Source organism: Echinops telfairi, unplaced genomic scaffold (genome assembly GCF_000313985.2).
Source record: "Echinops telfairi isolate 266 unplaced genomic scaffold, ASM31398v2 ScPeMD7_3;HRSCAF=10, whole genome shotgun sequence".
NCBI lineage: Eukaryota > Metazoa > Chordata > Mammalia > Afrosoricida > Tenrecidae > Echinops > Echinops telfairi.
This window is the reverse complement of record NW_022103899.1, coordinates 31585762-31607506: the sequence shown is the minus strand read 5'-3', so window position 1 is coordinate 31607506 and position 21745 is coordinate 31585762. Positions and strand designations below refer to the sequence as shown.

The following is a 21745-nucleotide window of genomic DNA, read 5'->3' as shown; positions in this document are numbered from 1 at the left end:
TCCATTGTACATATGTTGCCCTCATCATTTTTTTAAAGATAATTTTATTGGGGACTCTTACAACTCTTGTTACAGTCCATACATCAATTGTATCAGACATATTTGTACATATATTGCCATCGTTCTTTTCTAGATATTTAATTTCTATTGAGTCCTTGGGATCAACTCCCCCCCACCCTCAATTGGGGCCTCTTGATAGAGTACAGATTGTTATTATTTTCATATCTCACACGAACTGTTGTCTCCCCTCCCCTCTGGTTTCTGTTGTTCTTGCCCCTGGAGGGTGTGTGTGCTTATGTGCCATTCAGTGCGATAGGTAGCCCCTTCCTCCCCTCCTGTCTTCCCCTTTCCCCTACCCTTTTGGTATCGCTATTCCCATTTCTGTTCCTTGGTTCCGTGTGTCATGCAAAAAACGAACTCCTTAACAAGTAAACCTATGGCCTTAGAAATCACTTTTGGTCAAAGCAGAAATAAGATCTTTAATTTCAGACTATCTAGAAAAACCCCCAAAGAATATTAACATATTAAAACTTCCGTAATACATCAACGCTAAATCCAGAAGCAAATTCATTACACTTAAGTGATACTGTTATTGAACGTGAGTAAAAGATGAATTAAATAAATTAAATATTTGGTTCTGGAAGTTATTGTTGTAAAAGTAATTATTGTATAAACATATGTCATAGAAAGTAGAGAAACAGAGTTATTAAATATATTTAAAAATAGAAACTACACTAAGAGTTTGAAAATCTCAGTGATAAGATGTTATAGAAGAAATATCAAATTTACAAAAATTCCGTAAAAGAGAAAACCTTTTTTTGTTTTTTTTAATGATCTCTAAGAACAAGAATTACCCACAGTAAAGTATTGGGCTAGCTGGTTTTATGAATGGGCTATTTGAAAGTTTGATGAAGCAAGAATTACTAGACTATGAAGAAACTGTGATGAAGTGTAGAAACGGAGGGAAAGCTATTCAGAGCCCTTTATCAAGGTAACATAGCCCTTTTATACGAAACTGCTACAATAAGCAGAAACCAACAAAGAACTGGATAACAATTTCACTGACAAGTACAGACACGAAATCACAAATGAAACCCTGTCACCGGGGCGCTTAGCAATCCATAATCATTCTACTCGAAATGAATCAGGCAGCATATGAGAGTTTAGTGGTTTGTTTTTTTTGAACAAAGGTTGCTCATTATTAGAAACTTGATATATTTAATTCACCACATGAACCTAAAAGAAAAAAATCAGATAATCACCTTGATAGATGTTTGAAGGGCATCTCACATTTTCTCATTTGTTTACTCAAAGAAGAAAGCTTCTCTCTGTCTACTGTATCGTAAAGTTAAGAGACTAGTGACAAAGTTGGAAAACATTCTGAATGATATTCATCAGTAAAGGCTTAATATTCTTCATATCAAGAGCATTTAGCAAGAGCATAAGGCAAATATTGCAATAGGAAAAATGAAAAACTCACAAAAGAAGGAAAATGTGTGGTCAATGAACATAGAACATACTAAAGGTTCAGGTTTAGTTGTCATTAAAATATGAAAACAGAATAATCAATATTTACTATTAAATTGGTGAAAAACACACATTCAGATTTAATGGTGCAATGAAACATGCACAAAACAGACCACTTAATCTTGCTAATTGTGTTTATATGTACACTAGACTGCAGAGAAGGATATACATTTTAGCAGCAAGTTCAGTAATTTGTATCCAAATTTTTATTAAGATGCCATAGCATTATAAGAAATATTCTAAATTGTTTTATGTTGAAGAAATAATAAATAAGAGTACAAAGATTTTTTCAATGAATTATCATACTTAGATAAGAGAAAATAATACTAAAATAAGTGCCCAGTAATAAAAAAGTGATCAATCGATTATGGAAGTCTTCCTACAACACACTGTGCAGACATTAGATTTACAGTTAAAATTTTTTTAATAGTATTGAAAATGCTAAGAATATAACAGGCAGTAATTAACAGTGTATAGAATATGCCCCCATTTATTTACCACTATATGTGATATGGGACAAGGTAAGGCTTTCTACTCCTGTGAAGAGTTGAGTCTCAGACACCCACAGGGGCCGCGGTGTCCTGTCCTGCAGGGTTGGTCTGAGTTGGCATCAACTCAGTGACAGTGAGTTTGGTGTGTGTTCTTTCTGGTTTTATATGTGATGCAGGGTGGCATGGTGGTTATGCATTTGGCTGCTAACTGCAAGGACAGCAGGAAAGTAAAAAGAAATAGAGGAAAGAACTAGGAGGCAAAGGGCATTTATAGAGATCTAAATACAGGCATATCCGGATGTAAATTTATTTATATCCGACGAGGGGGAAATAGATCTATGTACATATATTTATAGGCTTAGTGGGCCCCTACTCAAGTTCTCCCTCAACACAAGAACACTTTGTTCTAACAATTCAGCAGTCCAGGATGCTCACCTTCCTGACACAATCGCAGAAGACAACAGGTGCATAAGCAAATGTGGTGAAGAAAGCTGATGGTGCCCGGCTATCAAAAGATATAGCATCTGGGTTTTTCAAGGCCTGAAGATAAACAAGCGGCCATCTAGCTGAGAAACAACAAAGTCCACATAGAAGAAGCACACCAGCCTGTGAGATCAGGAGGTGTCGAAGGGATCGGGTATCAAGCATCAAAGACCAAAAAAAGAAAAAGAAACATAGCATTGTGAATGAGGGGGAGTGCAGAATGGGGACCCAGAGTCCATCTGTGGGCAATTGGACATCCCCTTGCAGAAGGGCCATGGGAAGGGGATAAGCCAGTCACGGTGTGATGGAGCAATGATGAAACATACAATTTCCCTCTAGTTCTTGAATGCTTCCTCCCCTCCACTTTTATGATCCCAATTTACCTTACAAATCCAGCTGGACCGGAGGATGTACACTGGTACAGATAGGAACTGGAAACATAGGGAATCCAGGACAGATGAACCCCTCAGGAACAGTGGTAGACTGGCAATACCGGGAGGATGGAGGGAAGGTGAGGGAAGAAAGGGGGAACAGATTGCAAGGATCTACATATAACCTCCTCCCTGAGGGATGGACAGTGGAAAAGTGGGTGAAGGGAGATGTCGGGTGGTGTAAGATAAGACAAAATAATAATAATTTGTAAATTATCAAGGGTTCATGGGGGAGGGGAGAGGGGGAAGGGAGGGAAAAAATGAGGAGTTTCTACGAAGGCTCAAGTAGAAAGCAAATGTTTTGAGAATGATGAGGGAAACAAATGCATATATGTGCTGGACACAATGGATGTATGTGGTGACTTGTACAAACCCCCAATAAAATGATTTAATTATAAAAAAGAAAAGAAACCACTTAATCTATTACTTGGGAGAACGATGGGCCTTCCTACCCTGGTAAAGAATTACAGCTTCAGAAACTTCCAAGGGAAGTTCTACCCTGTCCTGTAGGGTCTCCACAGTCAGCCCTGATGAGACATCAGTGAGATTTGAGTATATAGGGTATGCACGTATGCATGCACGTATGCATGCATTCAAGTGTGTGTGTAGGTGTGTAAGAAATACCCCCAAACATAAACAGTATTCATTTGTTAAACTGTCATATAATGGATGATTAAAATTTTCATTTTAATACTTTGATTAGCTCTTTTTCAAAACACTGTATTATTTTTATAATAAGTATAAACTGAAAAGGAAAGAAATGAAGGCAGTTTTCAGGACAATCAGGAAGCCTGGTGAGTAGGAACCCCATGCAAGTGTAAGTTGTCTGGCCTCTCAAACCCTTTGGCTATATGGCTGTAAGCTCCTTTGGAATCTTTAAGCTTTATAAGCCAAGGCTTAATAAACTGCAATTAATTTGATTGCATATATCTGCAAGGGAAATATGAGTTGTGATTTTCCATAGTCTACTTTCTACTGATGGCACTCATTTGCTGATTGGGGAAAAGACTGATAAACAATAATAAAATATAATTAAAATACATGTAAATTGTATATGTACTTCTCTCTCTATATATATACATTGATATAGACCTGTATGAATATAAAGATGTAATCAAGAAAAGCAAAGTGTGCCATTCATTAGATTTTTCAGATAGGATGTATTCAACAGTATTTGTGCAATAGAAGTTGTGAGCCTCTAGTTTATGACAGGCACCATATGATTTTTATAAATAACATGTTAAACTAAACAGATAGGTGACTGAGTCTAGAGTAGACTTTTACTTAAAATCTAATACATAGGAAAGAACACAGTTTGTATCATGATCCAGTGTGTGCGTGTGCACCCTGCATGGATACAAAGCAGAACTCTTGCCCATTCACATTGCCATGTGCTCTGAGACCTTCCAGTCTATGCCACGCCATCTGGAAATGCTGCCGGAGACCCCTCATTGTCTTTATAATCATCTAATGGGCTGGGACCCACTGCTTAAAATACCGGATAGATTCCCATCTTACCAATGGAGGCAGACATAATGCACACTCACTCACTTTCTCAAAGAGAGATGCCCCTCCTCAAGACACACAAACAAGTCATCTTGGCACATCTGATAAAGCAATTGATCTTTGTTTAGATATCACAAAGAGAAACACCCAAAGAGAAGTGGCTCAGAAGAAAGGCCTGCCAATCAACTGAAAAACCTGCTATTGTCTTATGGTGCTTTACTTGATATGGCTTGTGCTAGCCAGTCTTTGTAACTCTCACCAAATAACACTTGTTTTCCCTGGTGGGTCTGGGTAAGAGAAGACGAGGAAAGATACTGATAGGAGTATATGATCCAGTTGTGAGTTTTGTTAACAAGGTTGCTGGTGAGTGCCGCCCTGCTGGGTATAAAATGAGTTCATTAAGAAGCAGGAAGTGAGTCCCACTACTACATAATGAATATGTCAGGAGTAGAGCACTTCTTTTGAGCTCTGAGATACCCTGTTGTTGTTCCTCCCTGCCCAGCCGCAGGTTGGTAGAACCTAGAGATGGATCATGAGACAGAGCAGTGGACTTACAGGACCATAAAACAAAAAAAGTGCAGTGTCTGGTTGAGTGGGGTGTCCCCAGATACCCAGGGATTAGGTCAGCTGACCCATGGAGGTAGAGCTGAGCCCTTTTGGGCTAAGGCCTATGGTGGAGTGGCATGCCCTTTGGGCATTTACTGGCAGCCCTAAAAAAAGCATTATAACATTACCTGGGCAGGACAGAGGTCAGTCCTACAGACTGAGGTCCAGAGAGAGGCCTGTTTGTGGGCACAGCAGAGAAGAGGCTATCTTGACTGAACACATCGTGAGCATTTCTCACCTGTATCATAACACGTCAACTTCCACAATCAACCTCATAAGCATGAGTATGGCGAGCTCGCTGTGACCATGCACTGAATTGCCAAACCCAGCTGAGACGTAGAGAGGTGCTGTGGGAAGGCTGGTGTGAGAATCAGTGAGGAAGATTGGAAGGCGCAGGCGTGTCTGACTTCGGCCGTACAGCAATCAGCCTTGGGCAGCTGATGAAGATGGTGGTGGTTCTCGATCTCGTGAAGTCAGAGAAGGTTTGTCACTGCCTCAATATCCTTTTTCTGCAGAAGGTCAACTCAGAGGCACTTGGGGTGTCCATGAGCCTGTCAGAACTGACTAGACAGAAACTCGTTTTGGACAGCTTTCTTGGAGGCAAAGTGTCCCAACTGCAGGGGGAGGGAGGTGCGGAGTGGAGACCCGAAGCTCATCTGCAGACAATTGGACATCCCTTTGCAGGAGGGTTACAAGGAAGAGATGAGCCAGTCAGGGTGCATTGTAGCACCGATGAAAATACAACTTTCCTCTAGTTCTTTAAGGCTACCTCCCCCGATTATCACGACTTCAATTTCACCTTACAACTCTGACTAGACCAGAGCATGCACACTGCTGCAGATAAGAGCTGGAAACACAGGGAATCCTGGGCACATAAACCCCTCAGGAATATAGGTACCAGGAGGGTAAGGGGAAGGTGCAGGGAGGAAAGGGGAACCGATCACAAGGATCCACATATAACCCCATCCCAGGGGGACAAACAACAGAAAAGTGGGTGAAGGGAGACAGCAGACAATGTAAGATATGAAGACAATAATTTATAATTTATCAAGGGTTTATGAGAGAGGATGGTGGAGGAAGGAGGAAAAAATGAGGAGCTCATATCAAGGGCTCAAGTAGAAAGAAAATGCTTTGAAATGATGATAGCAACATATGTACAAATGTGCTTGACACAGTGGATGGATGGATGGATTGTGATGAGGGCTATAAGAGCCCCCAGTAAAAGTATTTAATTAAAAACAAAAAACAAAAGGAGATGCCCATCCAAGGGAAAACGTCACCAGAAGAGAGTACAGCTATATTGTCAGTCTCTGGCTAGTCTCCTTTCCGAAGTACTTATTATTTGTTTGCTTGGGGTTTTTCTGCACAATGATTTGTCAAATATATCTTTATATTTCATCTTCTTCATTTCTACCTCCCTTTCCTCATCCACTCATGGACCTCGAGAGTCAAGACAATTTCGGACACACATTTGACCCCAAATAAAGGCTGAAGGCGTGGACGCCCACATGTTAAACATCGGAGCATGCCACCATTGGCTCTGGAATTTCATGGTTCAGTCCTAGGGACCAAGAGAGGTACAGCAATGGAAATGAGTTTATTCTTTTAACTCATCAAAGGGCAGTAAAAGATTTTCAACTGCTAGTGGCATTTCTTCTCATTTTAAGTTCCATGTCTGTTTTGTTTACCACTTCATTTACAATGGCTTGTATGGTGTTTATCTTAAGCTAAGGGCTCAGAAAGGATGTTTTTAGAATAAATAACTATTGAATTAAAAATTTCAAGTCTCAAGAGCTTCTAAATGAGAAGATGCTCCAATTCTTGATAAATGGAGCTGCTGAATCAATTGAGGGGCACTATTAAATGCTGCGAACAAATATCAGTTCATTCCTATTTGTCCCCCCCCCCCATTCTGTATTTAAAGATTAGATTCTTTCATCTTATAGACTAGTATATTCATTTATATTTAGCAAGGAGAGAGTTACCCACTTACGGGACTTAGGAAATTTCAACATAGTTCTTAAACCGCAGGTAAACCTCAAAGTCTCAGTCCCATAGCATTTTTCTTTTCCAATCACCTATTTAAGTGCCAGGTTAAAAGAGTTCGCCCTGCCATCATTCACATTAATTGAGAGGCCATAATTCCCTCTTCGGGAATGTGAGTCTCTGAGTCCCTGGAAACCACATTTGCGGACAGCCCATCACTGCGGAAGTGCTGCCTGACCATTTAAACCTGGGAAATGACTGTAATGGGAATTGCATGGAAAACAGGAAACCTGGGCCATACTACACAAGTGAAGAAAAACAAAAGGAAATGATAGAAAAAATTAAAATTATAAGAGAGCTGGTATGCGGGAACAATCTGGGGCTAGCAATTAGCAATGCTGGGAAGGAAAACTGAAGAAACGTCAGTGTGGCCGCATGGTTTGAGGGGGTCCACGATTGTAGAGGGAGTGAGAGAAAAGACATCAGATTTCGACGGGGAAAGCCTGCTCAGACCCCATCTCTTACTGTTTCTCTGAAGGAGCAACTTCGAAACATTGAATCTTCACACACACTCACACACTCACACACACTCACTCACAATGCTCTGCCTTCCTTGTTGCTGTGTGTGGTGTAGTCGGTATTCAGTGAACAAATACACCCAGGACCACATGAAGGGCTGTGAAAACACATTTCCCTCCTGAGTGCCGCTTGGGCTGCGCTGCTGAGGTGATAGATAGGCGGGGTGAGAGATGACCCGGAAGGAGCGGAATCATTTGAAGAGAGTTTCAGGGAGAAAAAGCCCAAGTACTCTATTACTTTACCCGAGTCATATCTTAAAAGTATTGAAATGATTTCTCAATGGCTTGTAATAACAACATGATACCCTTTCTTCTCAGATCCTTTGCTGGAATAAAAGGACATCTTCCTGTCAGACTAGCGGAACTTTGGTGGTATCCACTTTTGTACTGAAACACTCTACAAATTACATTGGTGATTTCAAAGCTGTGGAATGAAATGCAAAAGAAATGAATGAAATTCATAGGAGGACGGACTCACAGAGGGAGCGCTACAATTGGATTCGAAAGTGGCCATTCTTCTCACCGAGAAGGGCAATTGCGGCGGTGCTAGGTGATGATCAGTGTTGTATGACTTTTCTTTGACTCAGGCCTTCCTCCTGTCTGTTTTAGTGGGGGGCTCTCTGTGAATTTTCTTTCTCCCCAAACACCACACTAGTCGATCATTTAATAAGAACCAAATGAAGTTAAATTCTAGAATGACTCAGACTCAATCATGTCTTTATATGGAAAGGGCAAGATGGCTACCTCCCTGTCCTGATTGAGTAGGTTCAGCTTGGAAGCTGTGCAAGGGGCTATTACAGGGACTAGGCTCAAACAGAGAGATGGCTTACATGTTGTCAGGGTTACAGGGACACTTCTGCTATAAATACCTGCTAGGTGGACTTGCATGATCTTCCACTACAAACATCTTCGCTTTTTTTATGTTTTTTTTTTTTTTTTAGAATTTAGAACCCAACGTCTATTTTAAGACTTTTGAAAGAAAACATATTCTGCTGATTTTAAACAGCTTTAAGGACATTTTAGGAAATCTGGAATTCATAGGAGTTTCTGCTATGGTTTTTCCTATATTATATAAAATGGTCATTTCTCCCATTGCACTAGAAGAAAAGAATGTTATTATTGTAGAAAGTGGAATTTGGGGTTTTAAATATGATCCAACACAAACGGTTGTGGTTCGGGGGAACTTAACCTATTCTAAACTCAACATCCTGAGCTGGAATTAATTGCTCATTAGAAGCAGAAAGAGATCTTTTTTTCAGGCTAATGTAAGACTAGCATCGGATACATTTTTTTGACATCTTATGGAACAATAATGTGGTTCTGAATTTTCTTTTATGCTTTTCAACTTTTGGCTGTTTTTATTTAGGTTTGGTTTTGAGCCTGAGGAAGTCTAACTTATTTGATTGACTAATGCATAAAAAGAATGATTTTTATTTTGATCTTTACAGAGAACTGATAAAAGAATCCCAGCATTTGGTTTTGGCTCAATACTACTGAATTAAACACATACACACATACAAATGAAGAGTGGTAATTAAAAAGCAGTTTAGCAGTGGAGAGCACACTTGTTCAAGTGCTTATGAATGACACTCAGAGCCTTGCTTTGGCTCCAAACACCTGAAGTAGAAGCAACCCGCTTCCTTCCTTTCCACTTGCCCTGGGAGTGAGCTCTGATTTGGAAGCCAGCTTTGCCAATGATTGTGTGAGCACAGCACGGTAAGGTAGGAGGCCTTCCAATCTCTGTTTCCTCATTTGTGGGGTAAGATTTAAGACAACTGCTTCATAGTACTGTTAGACAGAATAATTTACATAAGGGATTCACACAGTACCCAGCACCATACCAATGATGCCGCTGTTTGTATTAATCTGGGTATAGCAACATTTATGGAATAATAATTTGTGTAGATTTTCTTTGTACTTTCTTCCTCCCTCATCTTTGCAACCATTCACTAGACCTTTGTATTTCTTTGCTGCTCGTAGTCAGTCTACTTTCTTCTGGTCCTTGGTCCTAACAGAAGCTCATTAAAGAGATTAGGTGTGTCCCCAGGCCAGGGAGGAGAGGAGCGAACTTTTGAAGGAAAAAAATGTGTGTGGGGAGAGAAATAGATGTTGACTTTTTGACCAATGGACTTTTGCATAAGTTCTTGACAACCAGGCCTGACAGTTACCAGCTGGAGGGGCTGTGGGGCCTTGGGGTTGGAGTTACAATGGCAACAGGAAGTGACCATGGACTGACGCCCTCCCACAATGCTCTGCACGTTGTACCCTATTCCAGGTCTCTGGTCTAAGCAAAGACGTTAGGAGGCTCAGGAGCTCCAGTAAGGACTGAATTCTTGCTGGGTTATTGGCTTGCCTTCTATCTAATAACTCAGTCTGCGCACCACTAGAGAACATCTACACGTCAGCTCTCCTCTCAGCATGTTCCATCCAACAGCCCGACCGGGCAGCACTTTCTCAGACCAAGAAGGCTGGGTGGCCAGTGGGTTGAACAAATCACTCCAGTTTACTTGGTACACGGTGGCTCCTGGATTAAGACCCCGACGAGCCAGCTGCGATACCGAAGCTCTTCAGGACGATGACAAAATTCTTCCCATCCCTGCTACATTTCTAGTTCTAGGATTCAGTCAATCCTCAAGAAGGAGCCGAGAGAGCAATGGAAGTGAAGCCCTTTGGCCAACAGGTCCTTTTCATCCCCCTGCTTGGGTGGTTTCTCTGCTCACCACCCTGCTAACAGCAGAATCTCCTGTCTTGCAGGTCCTTAAGACGCTTCTGCATAGAATTGCTGGGCCCTTCCAGGGAGAAGCAGGGGGAGCGGGTCCAAAGACCAACGCATACTCCATACGCCAGTGTCTTCCACCTGACCCAGGCCTCAGATTGTCCACAAAGGAACACATAATCTCATGCCCTGTCCTCTCCAGACCCGGGTGAGAAGCGAAGGGTCCATTGAGAAAACCCTTGGGAGAAGGTGACTTCTGTTTTTGGACACAGGGGCGTGGGAAGAAGTCAGACTCCTAGAAGTCAAGGGGACTGCATGACCCAGGGAGCCCCAGTTCAAGGAGCCCCATTGTATTTTGGTCACTGTCCCTTGTCTGAGTAATAAAATAAGAGGACAGCTGTAGGTCGGGGACAGCCTTGGGGGAAGATTTCCTGGCAGGGATGGCTGAGGGGTCCCAGGTCGTTTTAGTGGCAGCAACTGACCTTGGGCCACAAAGGCCGGACTTAAAAACAAAAGGCTTCCTTTGAGGGACATGAGGGCCAGTTTACCTGAAAAATCAGAGCTATTCTCAAGATAAGATCACTGCCCAGGGCACGCTGGTCAGACTGGGTAGATCTGGGCAAGCTTCGGTGCTTTCGATTGAAAAGAAAGAAAGAAAGAAAGAAAGAAAGAGAGAAAGAAATTAGTCTAGAGGAAACCATAGGCTGGCAGAAGAGCCTAAAAGAAGCCGAGCTCCACCCTGATGATTCTCATGCACTTGTCTGCACACTATTCCTGGGGTAGATTCCAGGAGCCCCTCTCGTGCTCCCCTCTCTAGACCTCCTACAGTGTTGGAATATTTGCACTCAGAGTTCTTCCAATCTCTGTTTTAGAAAAGGGAACTCACTTGGGAGTATGTTAAAGTCAGATTGTCTCCCCCCACCCAAGGAAATAGCTGAGGAAAGTAGCACTGAGACAGTGACACTTTTATGGAGAGGGGCAGAAAAATAATTCTGAACCCCTGAGCACTTTCATGCAAGGGCAGATTTAAGCGAGGTGGCACAAAAGAGGGTTTTTTTTTTGTGGGGAGCAGTTACAGGCTCATGGAAGCAGAGAGACAGACTTCTTCAAGGTTGGTAGATAGAAAAGGAGGAATGGGCATCTTGTCTCCAAAGTATGTCCAGAAAAGAGAAGACAAAGAAATTGCCTTCTTCTCCCCGCTTTACCCCTCCCCTCCTTGGCCCAGATGGCTGCCTGCTCCAGTTCCTGGGCTTTTGGTCTGTGATTGAAACAGGGTCTTGGATTTCAGCGTGCTTTCCCAGGCTAACCCGGTGCCCCAACCAGTGGGAAAATCCATTCTCAGCTCCAAGTAGCCAACTTCCGAATGGAACTCTAGAACACAGTTTGCTACTCTGCTAGGGATTGTCTCTAAACATGGTACCTCGGTTCAAAGTGGTTTCTGCTTTGGTTAAAAGGCAGACATTTACTCCCAGGTCTAATTTTTGAGACTGTCTCTTCTGTAACTGACAGGTCAGGAAGTGCCTGTGAAAGCCACGGAGAAATGTCAACAGAGATAAAATTATTAACACCCCCACAATAATCCAACTTATTTCATCTTGTTTTCTCAATGATTTCTCTACTTCCTGAAACCTAGGTGAACAAATCCCAACACCTAGCATGGTATTAGGTATTTCATGATGCTTTAAGTTCAATCAAGCCTCGGGCCTTTACCCATTCCACTCAATTCACAGACATAGCGGGCTGCTGCTTCCCTCTTCTCCGTCTTGGTACCTCTATGATCCCTCTGTTCAGGAAATCCGAGGAAACAGGAGTTGTTGAAGGCATCAGACACTGGGGAAGGACTGTAGGCAGAGCTCCGAAGGGCTCATGTGCCCAGGGCTTGGGTATCGCATGGCAGGGGTCCACCTGCAAGGGTCTCTGTAGCTCTCATTTGCCACTCATTTGTCTTGATGATCTCATTTGTCACCCCATCCCACCTTTTGAAGCTTTTAAGAATAGATTACGTGTTGTCCCACAACAATAATTCATGAAGCTAGGAATAGGGTGGTTCTGCCCAGAGAAAGAACCGCATGTTAATTCCTTTCAAACAATTCTATTCCCTCTCCCAAGGGCAAATTCCTGGGTCTGGGGGGATCGAAATGTTGCTTGTTTATTTAAATCAAAATCCAGAGGTCTGGTGACACCTGTGAAGAACTCGGGAGAGTGCTGCAGTTTCCTAGGGGAGCCAAAGCCACCCTTCTAGTAGATGCTAACAACCACCTGGTAGATAAACACCACCACCACCACGTCTTTATCCTTCTACTGAGCCAACAATGGAAACAAAATTAAGATGGATATTTTATTTTCAATGACAAACAGGAAACTATATCAAGGGAAAGGTCTTTTCTCAGAAATCTAAGAGGAAGAGGAGGAACATTTCTATCACTCTTAGAAGGAAAGTTTGTAGAGGACAACTCTTCATTGTAGCCCGCATCCGTTTTTCCCCTCCTTTATAAAGAGCACCCTGATCTTCCATTGGGGACTGGCTAACTCCTAATAGACACTCATTCATGGAGCCTGGGGGAGGGAGGTGGAGATGGGGAGGTGCTCATAATACTTCTGTCTTCAGAGGTGGACTTAGTTCTGGCCAGTAGGGGTCCTATACTTCTTGGGTCATGGGAGTGGTTCAGTGTCAGGTGACTGAGGCTGAAACAGTCAGGTGATTGAACACTGAGCAATGGCAGTTCTAGACGTTTCCTGTAGATACTGAGGGAAGACTATTGGAATTGCTGAGTTTGAGCTGCTGGGGTCTGTCTCCATGGGAATGCCTGCCAGAGAACAGCAAAGTTAAGGGATAAAGGTACAGCTGGATCCAACTTTGCCTGAAGCCTACCTTCTTCTGAATTTTAAAAGTTAGATCAGCCAATGCATTTTCCTTTCTTTTTGAAGGAATTTAGCATTAGGCTCCTGTCTTTTCAATAGAAAACCCATTGACTAATCCAGGATTGTTCATCAATGTCCTCAGCTTTAATGCCTTTTAAGGAGCAGATCATGAAAACACACAGAAATCTCATGGTATGGACCAATGACAGCATGAACTCCCTTCTCTTTCTCCTCATGTTTAGCAAACAGCCTACTACTGTTTTTTGTGCTTCTTGTGTGATTATGTGTTCTACCACAAATCCTTTCTTCAGACGACTGGCGTCATCTCAGCATCGTTGTTCTAACTTTGCTCTGATGATGACTGTGCCTTCCGTGTTTTCCATTAGCCAAGCACCTTCCCTCCAGTTGGCTCTGAAGCCACCTTCATGCTTTCATTTGCCCAACCATCCCTTTGTCCCAACCTGGACCAACCTGACACAATCTCCAGTAACAGAGAACCAGAGGACCATGAGTGCGATGGCAGTGGAATCTAGCTGACCATGCTTGCTTGAAGATGTTTTAATACCCGTTTCCATCTGGCAACCAACTCGCTGCCTCTCCCCCCACACAAGCCTATAAGCACTGCTCTAATTTAACCCCCGAGTGAAAAAGGGGTCGGCAGTTGGTATGTGCCATATACCTCTTAACAAAATAGACAATAATCAAAGGGCTAATATTAATATTTTTAGAAAACTCCACAGCCACCCCATTTCCCAAATTACTTATAGGATATTCATGCTACTGTGAAGTAGGGAGAGACTCTATCTGCTAATAAAAAAAAATCGCCTATTGCCAGAGGTGACAGTCTTAACAAGTTTTACAGAAAATAAAATACTGGCTGATAACAGGTATTTTGTTTCCTTTTGGCAAACACTAACACTTCGCAGCTAGCATATCTGACTGACTTACTAGAGCCTATAAAGACTTGCCGGGTTTCACTCGCAGCCATGGACATGCTGGCCACTTGTTCTTTGCTGGTTTTCAGAGCCTACATGAGAAAACCGCTCGCAAACTGGCTGGCTGCAAAGGTTTTTAAGGTACCGTGTCTAGATTGATAAACCTTGCCATCTGGGTTTGTTCATTTATTTAGAAAGCAAATGTCCTTTAGGGATGAAAAAACAAGACACCACCACAACAAAAGAATCAGATACCCCATTTGAAAGAGGGAAAGAGAACAAAATATGCTGGCTAAGGAAACTTCCAAATTGTCCCCATAGCTTCCTCAGCTCCTCTAACTACATGCCCTGATGTCAACAGGTTTACCTCTCTCTCTGAGCTCACAGAGAGGTGAAGCCCTTCTGTCCTGCCACACTTATCACACATATTATTGTTCTTTAATTTTTTTGACTTGGCTTCGATGTCTGTCGTTCTGGCTAGACTGTGAGTTCTTCCAAGGTAGAGATGCTATCGTCTTCTTGTGTTACCACCACCTGGCTCATTCTAAGACCAAGCGAATATTTGTTGAAATTGAATAGAGGGCTAGAAAAGGGGAGAGAATGAGAGAGGGACAAAGAGGTGTGAGGACAAGCTAGAACACGGGGAGGAAGGCAGAGGTCGCTGGCTCCAGCCAGGAGGGAGCTAGCTCTGGCTCGGGGCAGTGTGTAAAATTGGTAGAGATCAGTAAATGCGATGGCCTGGTAGGACCCGCAGGGTCTGTGGAAGGTCAAAGAAAGATGAAGCCCTCTAATGGAGAAATGATTCTTTGCTTAGTAAAATAATTCATGGATCCTAACGGTCTCTTAGGAGTGCTAGGGTTCAAATGGTTCAAGGTTAACCACCAGGTACAAAGGGGGTGCTGACTCAGAAGCACGCATCTTGCAAGACAGGGCTGTCCCCCTGCTTTGGACCGGCCACAGCCTGAAGGCCCCAGGAGCGCTCCACTCTGCACACACGGGGTCACCACGAAGCAGAACCCGCGTGACAGCGGGCACCACGACAGCTACGAAGGGCTTTCAGGTGGTCACTTCTGCCGTTTGGATTGAAGACTTTGGCGAGCAGACAGTCATTATTTTTATTCCTGGCATATTTTTTAAAAATCCTTTAAAAGAAGGTGTGTTCCAATGTGCCTTCCTGATTTCCTTCTCAATGAAATAGGCGCTCCCCTGGAGAATGTGACACGCGTCATATCTCTCAAGCTGCGCTCCCAGGCTTCGGGAGTTTTGAGCCCAGGAAGCATTTCTGGGGATGCTGGTCCATGCTGTTTGTTTCGCAAAAGCAGCTGCAATAGATGCATGTCTTCTGAAGAGGCTGGAGGGCGTGCACTTCTTGGAGGCCGGCGGGTCAGAATCCTTGGTGACTACCTGGAGAAGCATGTGAGTGGCCGTCCCTGGATACTAGGTCCCCTCCGAACTAAACGGTCAATCTAATTTAAACTCCTTTCCCAGGGATGCCGAAGTTCAGCTTGCTTTTCTTATCTCTCTGCAAGGTAGCAAGACCACAGTGTCATTTCTGAGGCCTGTGTGGACAAAAGACTCCAGTGTTCTTCCGGCTTGAGAAGAGGAGGGGAGAGGATGTTGGGATTCTAATGCCTGTTTCCTGTGATCACAAAGAACACTCGTCCTTTATGACAGTGCAGTTCCCAGCCATCCCTCTGGGAAGTCTTAGATCCCAGAAGTCCGGCAAATGTAAAACCAGTCAGTCTTGGCCAGGCTTACCACACACCGGAGCATGAGAAGCACAGGCGAAAAGAGAGAGACCTCTTTGCTCACACAACTGTTCAGATGGCTGCACATTTGCTTAGCATGAACATAGACTTATTTCAGAAGGCAGGACCCAAAGGGCTAGTTACATAGGCCAGGTTTGGAAATTCTGCAGTCTCGTGAAGTTTCAGCATCTCTATTCTCTCAGCTTGAGGGCTTGCTTGAATCACACAAACCAAGGCCACAACCACAAGGAATGTTTCATCTGCAATTATCTGCCTTATTTTCCTCATAGGAATTCAGAGCGGATTTGAGATGTTTTGTGTAAAGTGGAAGTAACTTTATGTTTTTGCTCATTTGTTTTATCTAGGGAGCAAACTTCACCGATGCGAGGGGCTCACTTCTTTCATTAAACACAGTCAATCGACATTGGTCAAGTCTGTAAAGGAGGTGACTTGTGAACCTTTAGGGTCAGTGTCCCTTGCTACTGAGACTTCACAAGACCCGTTGCCCTAGCAATGTAAATATCTTCCAGTTTAACATTTAACATCTGTAATTCAACCAAGAACTATCTATCTGTTCTGATCTACAGACACAGGGTGGCCCTTGGACGGTGTTTTCATGCTCAGCCTCCAACTGAAAGGTTGGGGTTTGAGAATAAGCACAGCTACCCCCCAAAAAAGGGTTGGTAAGCTACTTTTGAAAAAAGCAGTCATTGCAAACCCTAACGAACACAGTTCTACTCTGACACCGGGAACTTCCATGAGTTAGAATTGATTTGATAGCAATTTGGTACACACACACACACACAGAGTCACAGGATGCCCATGAGTTTCACACACACACACACACACACACACACACACACACACAGAGTCACAGGATGCCCATGAGTTTCTGGAAGAGGCTTAAGTCACAGAGGGTGAGATCACCAACTCGTACTATGCATTTCTCATTAGTATTTTTAAATCCTACCCAGAGAGAAGGAATCTACTGGGGCAAGATGTTTCAGGGGTTCCCTGGGTGGCGCAAATGACTTAAGTGGCCAGAGGAAGCTTGGAAGACAGTCCGAGGGATCTGCACCCAAAGGCCCTAGCCTTGGGAGCCCTATGCAGCAGTTGGACCCTGCACTCCACAGCAATTAGCAACAACAGTTGTGCCACGTGGGGAGATCCTGTAAGAGATCTTCAAACACCAGTGCAAAAGTGCAAGTGTCAAGTGTGACACAGCGCAGCCCAGCAGTGAAAGGTAGAAGGAGCCACCACTTAGGCTGACCCCCTAAGTTTGCATAAGAGCATGAAACAGAAGGAAGGAATCTTCCTCCTGATAGAATTCTCTCTCCAAGGGGGTTCTGATCTTTAGTGGCCACCAGGGCTAGAGTTCCTTGTTTATGGTTCTCCAAACAGCACTACCATCTGTAGTGGAAAGCAGTTGTAATCCGAGATGGTAAGGGAGAGCTGTTTTACAGTCAGGACATTAGATTTATAGCAAGGACATGTTCAGGACAAAGCTACCAATGTTAGTCACCAAGGCTAATACGTGTTGAGCAGTGACTCTGTGTCGAGTACTGTTCTAAACACGGAACATGGGTCGTTAATCCGACGCTAAGCACATCTCTCTGTGGACGTTGGGGAGTTCAGTGTGCTGTGGAGGGACAGCCTTGCCTTTTTGAGAAAGACAACAGAACAAATCATGCTCTCCTGGTGGGGGTCGGGGGGCTAAACCACGCACAACAAAAACAATCTCTCTACAGTTACTTCCAAACGTGATCTTGGTGTGCTGGTTAGATCAGCAGAAAGAGAATTCTCCGATCTAATATACGAATAATCCATATCTCTGAAGATGCCCCTTCTGAAACTCATTTCTGTTCCTTTGTTGCTAATGAGAGATGGCTTATGTTGCATGCTCTAGTAACACTTGTCCAGATGTCTGAAATCCAAGAGAAGGAGGACAAAGATTTAAACTCAATCGAGGGTGATAAAAATTCCTTGTCCTCTTTAAAGTAGCTAACATCTGCTCCACCCCAACTGGCTGGTATACAATTACAGCAGGGAATAAATATGAGAGCAATTAACAGGAGCTACTGTACAGTTGTGTGGTTTGATTTATGTAAACAACTTTTGTGGGTGAGGATGGCTGTGGTTTGGGTAATATTCATATCTACAAAGTCCATGTAACCCAAGCAGCACTTGCTATGTATTCAGCATGCTTGGTGGCGTTCTTCTGCTCCAAACCATCTCATTGAGACCCGTTCGGTGATTGAAATCAGTCACAGACTTACCCAGTGAAGGTCATAATCAGAAGGCCTGGGTCTTCCTTCGTCATCTTCATATAAAGAAAAACCTTCCCTTCGAGCCTGATAATACTCCTTCCTCAACTTCTGGATGCGGTCAGAGCTTCCACCTGGCGGACGGCCACTGTAGGATGTAAACAAACACACCTTCACGCCAGTGTACATCATCTGTGAAACTTACTGTTAGCTTTTCTTGTTGAAGAGGAGAGCTTTGGGGGAAATATTTAATCATGTATTTTAAGTGTACTAGGGAAAATATAACATCAGTAATTTTTAAAAAGGGCCTGCGGGGGTGTGGGGGAGAGTGAAGGCCTCTATAGGCACAGTAGTTCCAAAGGTCACAATAATTGTATTAAAAATAATGATCACCTTTTAAAATTAATTGTTATAGAATTGTCATAAAGCCATAACTTGTTTCTTATAATCCTAAGTGACAAAAACATAATGAAGGCATCTCACTTTCTTAAGTCAAACCAACCAACCAACCAACCCATTGCCCTTGAGGCAATTCTGATTCCTGATGACCTTGTAGGTCTGGGCACCACCGCCCAGTAACTCTTTAAACAATTTTTGTATTAAAAGGTCATTTTATTGGGGGTTCTTACAACTCTTATAATAATCCATACATCAATTGTATCAGGCATAAGTGTACATACGTTGCTACCAACTGCTGTCTCCTTTCCCACATGGTTTCCATTGTTCATCCCCTTATAGGGTATGTGTGTGTGGTTAGGTGTCGATCGTTAGGATCGGTTCCCTCTTCCTCCACTTCTTTCCCCACCTGCCCCCTACCCTTCTGGTATCGCTGTTCCTATTCCTGTTCCTGGATTCCATGTGTCTAAGCTCTTAACTTTTATCTGTACCTGTGCACATGCTCCACTGTGAAAGGCAGTACTGGCATCACGATAGTGGGGGTGGGTGGATGAGGAAGTCTCAAGGAACCAGAGGAATATTGTGTGTTTCATCAGTGATTTACTGCACCCTGGTTGGCTCATTCCTTCCCTGTGACTCCTCTGTGACCCCATTGTCTACCGATGGGCATTGGGTGTCTGCTCTGCCCCCTTCTTGTCAACAATCTGTTTTATTGTTTGTTTGTTTGTTTGGGGTCTTCTGATGCCTGTTACTTGGTCCCAACGACACCTCATGATCGCACAGGCTGGAGTGCTTCTGCCATGTGGGCTTGCTGCTTCTCTGCTAGATGGTCACATGTTTCCCTTCAAGCTTTTAAGACCCCAGATGCTATATCTTTTTAAAGCCAGATACCATCAGCTTTCTTCACCACATTTACTTATGTACCCATTTTGTCTTCAGTGATTGTGCCGCTGCCCAGTAACACTTTATGGCAGTAAAAAGCCTCATTTTCCCCCTCACATTATAGCTGGTGGTTTCAAACGATCAATTTCCCAGTTAACATGCCCAACGCGTAACCCACTATGCCACCAGGAAGCCTCTATTTTCTCAAGTCAGTGTTGCTTATCCCAAATGAAGTTCCAGTTGTTTGATGGAAAGGTTGGATGTGATATAAAGTTAACATCTGCTCTTGTTCATTCCAAGCTCATTTCAATGAGACTCATGAACGTTGGCAGTAGAGGGTGGGGTATACGTCAGTGGGTGCAGGAAGGACACAGAGAAAGAAAGAAGGTCGAAGTCATGCCACGTCAGTGACAGTGACGTCTACTGTCTTGGTTACTTGTCTAAGGTCCTCTTCTCTCTACTTTTACCATTGCAACTTTCTTAGTAATCAGAGCATTTCCAGCGATCCATCCACTCAATCCCAATCTGGTAGGTCTCATGTAGCTCGACTTGGTGTGTATCAATGATCTTAGCAGCTCATAACAAATTTCAAGGCAATGAAGCAAGAAAGGGTTGATAGGCAGATCTGAATATGCATGCATCTTCTTGGGTGCATTGGAGGCTAGATTTTGCGCCAAGACCCAGGGATGTAAAAGCTAGCAATTCACGGTCCTTGTTTGCACAAAGCATGTGCTCTGAGCTGGGAGGGACAGAGAGGGGTAGAGAAAGCAACAGTGCACTGCAATAGGAGCTACACTGGATCTGCACAGCAGGCTCAGGGCCAAGTGCTCTATGTCAACAGGTACGAGCAGGGCCATGGAGGAAGGTCACGGAAAGCTACATCGAGGAGGTGACACTGTTGCACACCAGCGCTACCTAAGAGGAAGGAATTCTAGGCAGCGGGACGTTTGGAAATGCAAATGACAAAAATAATAGGACATCTTGCTTTGGGGCGACGGAGTCAATCATCAGTTTGGGACAGCAGTGATTCTCAACTTCTTTCCCACCTCCCACATAGATTGGGTGATCCATGCACTCTGCTCTCATTTTGAAAGCAAATTAGAAATACAAGTGAGTGTCAGGGACTTGAGAGATCTTTTGAACGTAATACAGAAATGACAAAAGAGTGTGGTTGTTGTGTGCTGTTGAGTGGTCTCCAAACTAGTGAACCCATGTAGAGTAGAATTCTGCATAACGTTTCCCTAGCCTGAAATATATATATTTTAAGTTTATTAATGTTTGGGAGTTAATACAGATATCCTATCATTACATCATTCAATCATGTCAAGCAGTATTGTACAATTGCTGCCGCAATCAGTTTCCAAACACTGTTTATTTCTGGACTCCTTGACTAGTCTTCCTTTTACCTACCTGCCCAACTATCCCCCTTCCGAAACCCTTATTTTACTTGTTGCCCCTATAGGTTCATCAATTCTGAGTTGCATATATGGAGAAACAGAACCGCATACAGAGAAACAGAACCGCATACAACACAACTTCAAGTGTGTGACCTCCAATGATGTAACACCTGTCAGATACATCCTAATATGAAAAAACAAAAACAAAACAAAAATACGGAAAATGTTGAAAACCAGATCAGGTCCAGCATGCACCCGAGGGGGGATCAACTGACAAAGTTTGAGCAGTTCAAGTCAGAATTTTGCCTGTGATCTTCTATCCTTATCTCTCCAATTCCCTCTGTTTAGTAACAACCCCTTAATCCCCACCCCTCAATTGTGGATAGAAGGGATGTACCAGAGGCTTATTTCCTATGTAGATCCCACAAATCAACCTTGAGCTCCTACTGTCATCCATAGTCTTCTGCAAATTGGCAATGTATGAACTCCCCATTGCCCCCCTTTAACCCTGCCCCCCCCTCTTTCTATACACTCAGGGAATCATTACTCCTGTAACTATTTCTGAAGGGTACTTTATCTTGACTTTCATGTACTGCATGATCTTAGATATACAAATGAACATACACAAATCTAACATGATTAATGAGGTAAAACACTTAGAGACCATAATAGTCAGGGGAGGAAATATTTAGGAACTAGGGGATAGTTATGTAGTTCATCAGTGCCATACAGGACCCTGAATTTATCATCCATTCTGTGTGGCCCTTGTGAGGGGGGCTGCCCAATTATCTTCCAGGTGGGTGCTGGGTCTTCACTATATCTACGCTCTTTCACATCAATTTGGTTGTGTGATTTTGAACTTCTAATACCTCTTTCTGTTGACGCCTCATGATCTCACAGGCTGGGGTGCTTCCTCCATGTTGGTTACCTTGCTTCC

General features: G+C 43.3%; 1 protein-coding gene across 1 annotated transcript in view; it reads right to left on the bottom strand.

The window, feature by feature from the left end:
* Window positions 1-21745, bottom strand: part of PARD3B (par-3 family cell polarity regulator beta) — a 1175277-nt gene that overhangs the window by 111052 nt on the left and 1042480 nt on the right. Inside the window, exon 21 of the mRNA XM_045296697.1 lies at window positions 18146-18281. Within this exon, the coding sequence (XP_045152632.1) occupies window positions 18146-18281 (136 nt within the window). The remainder of the gene's footprint in view (window positions 1-18145; window positions 18282-21745) is intronic.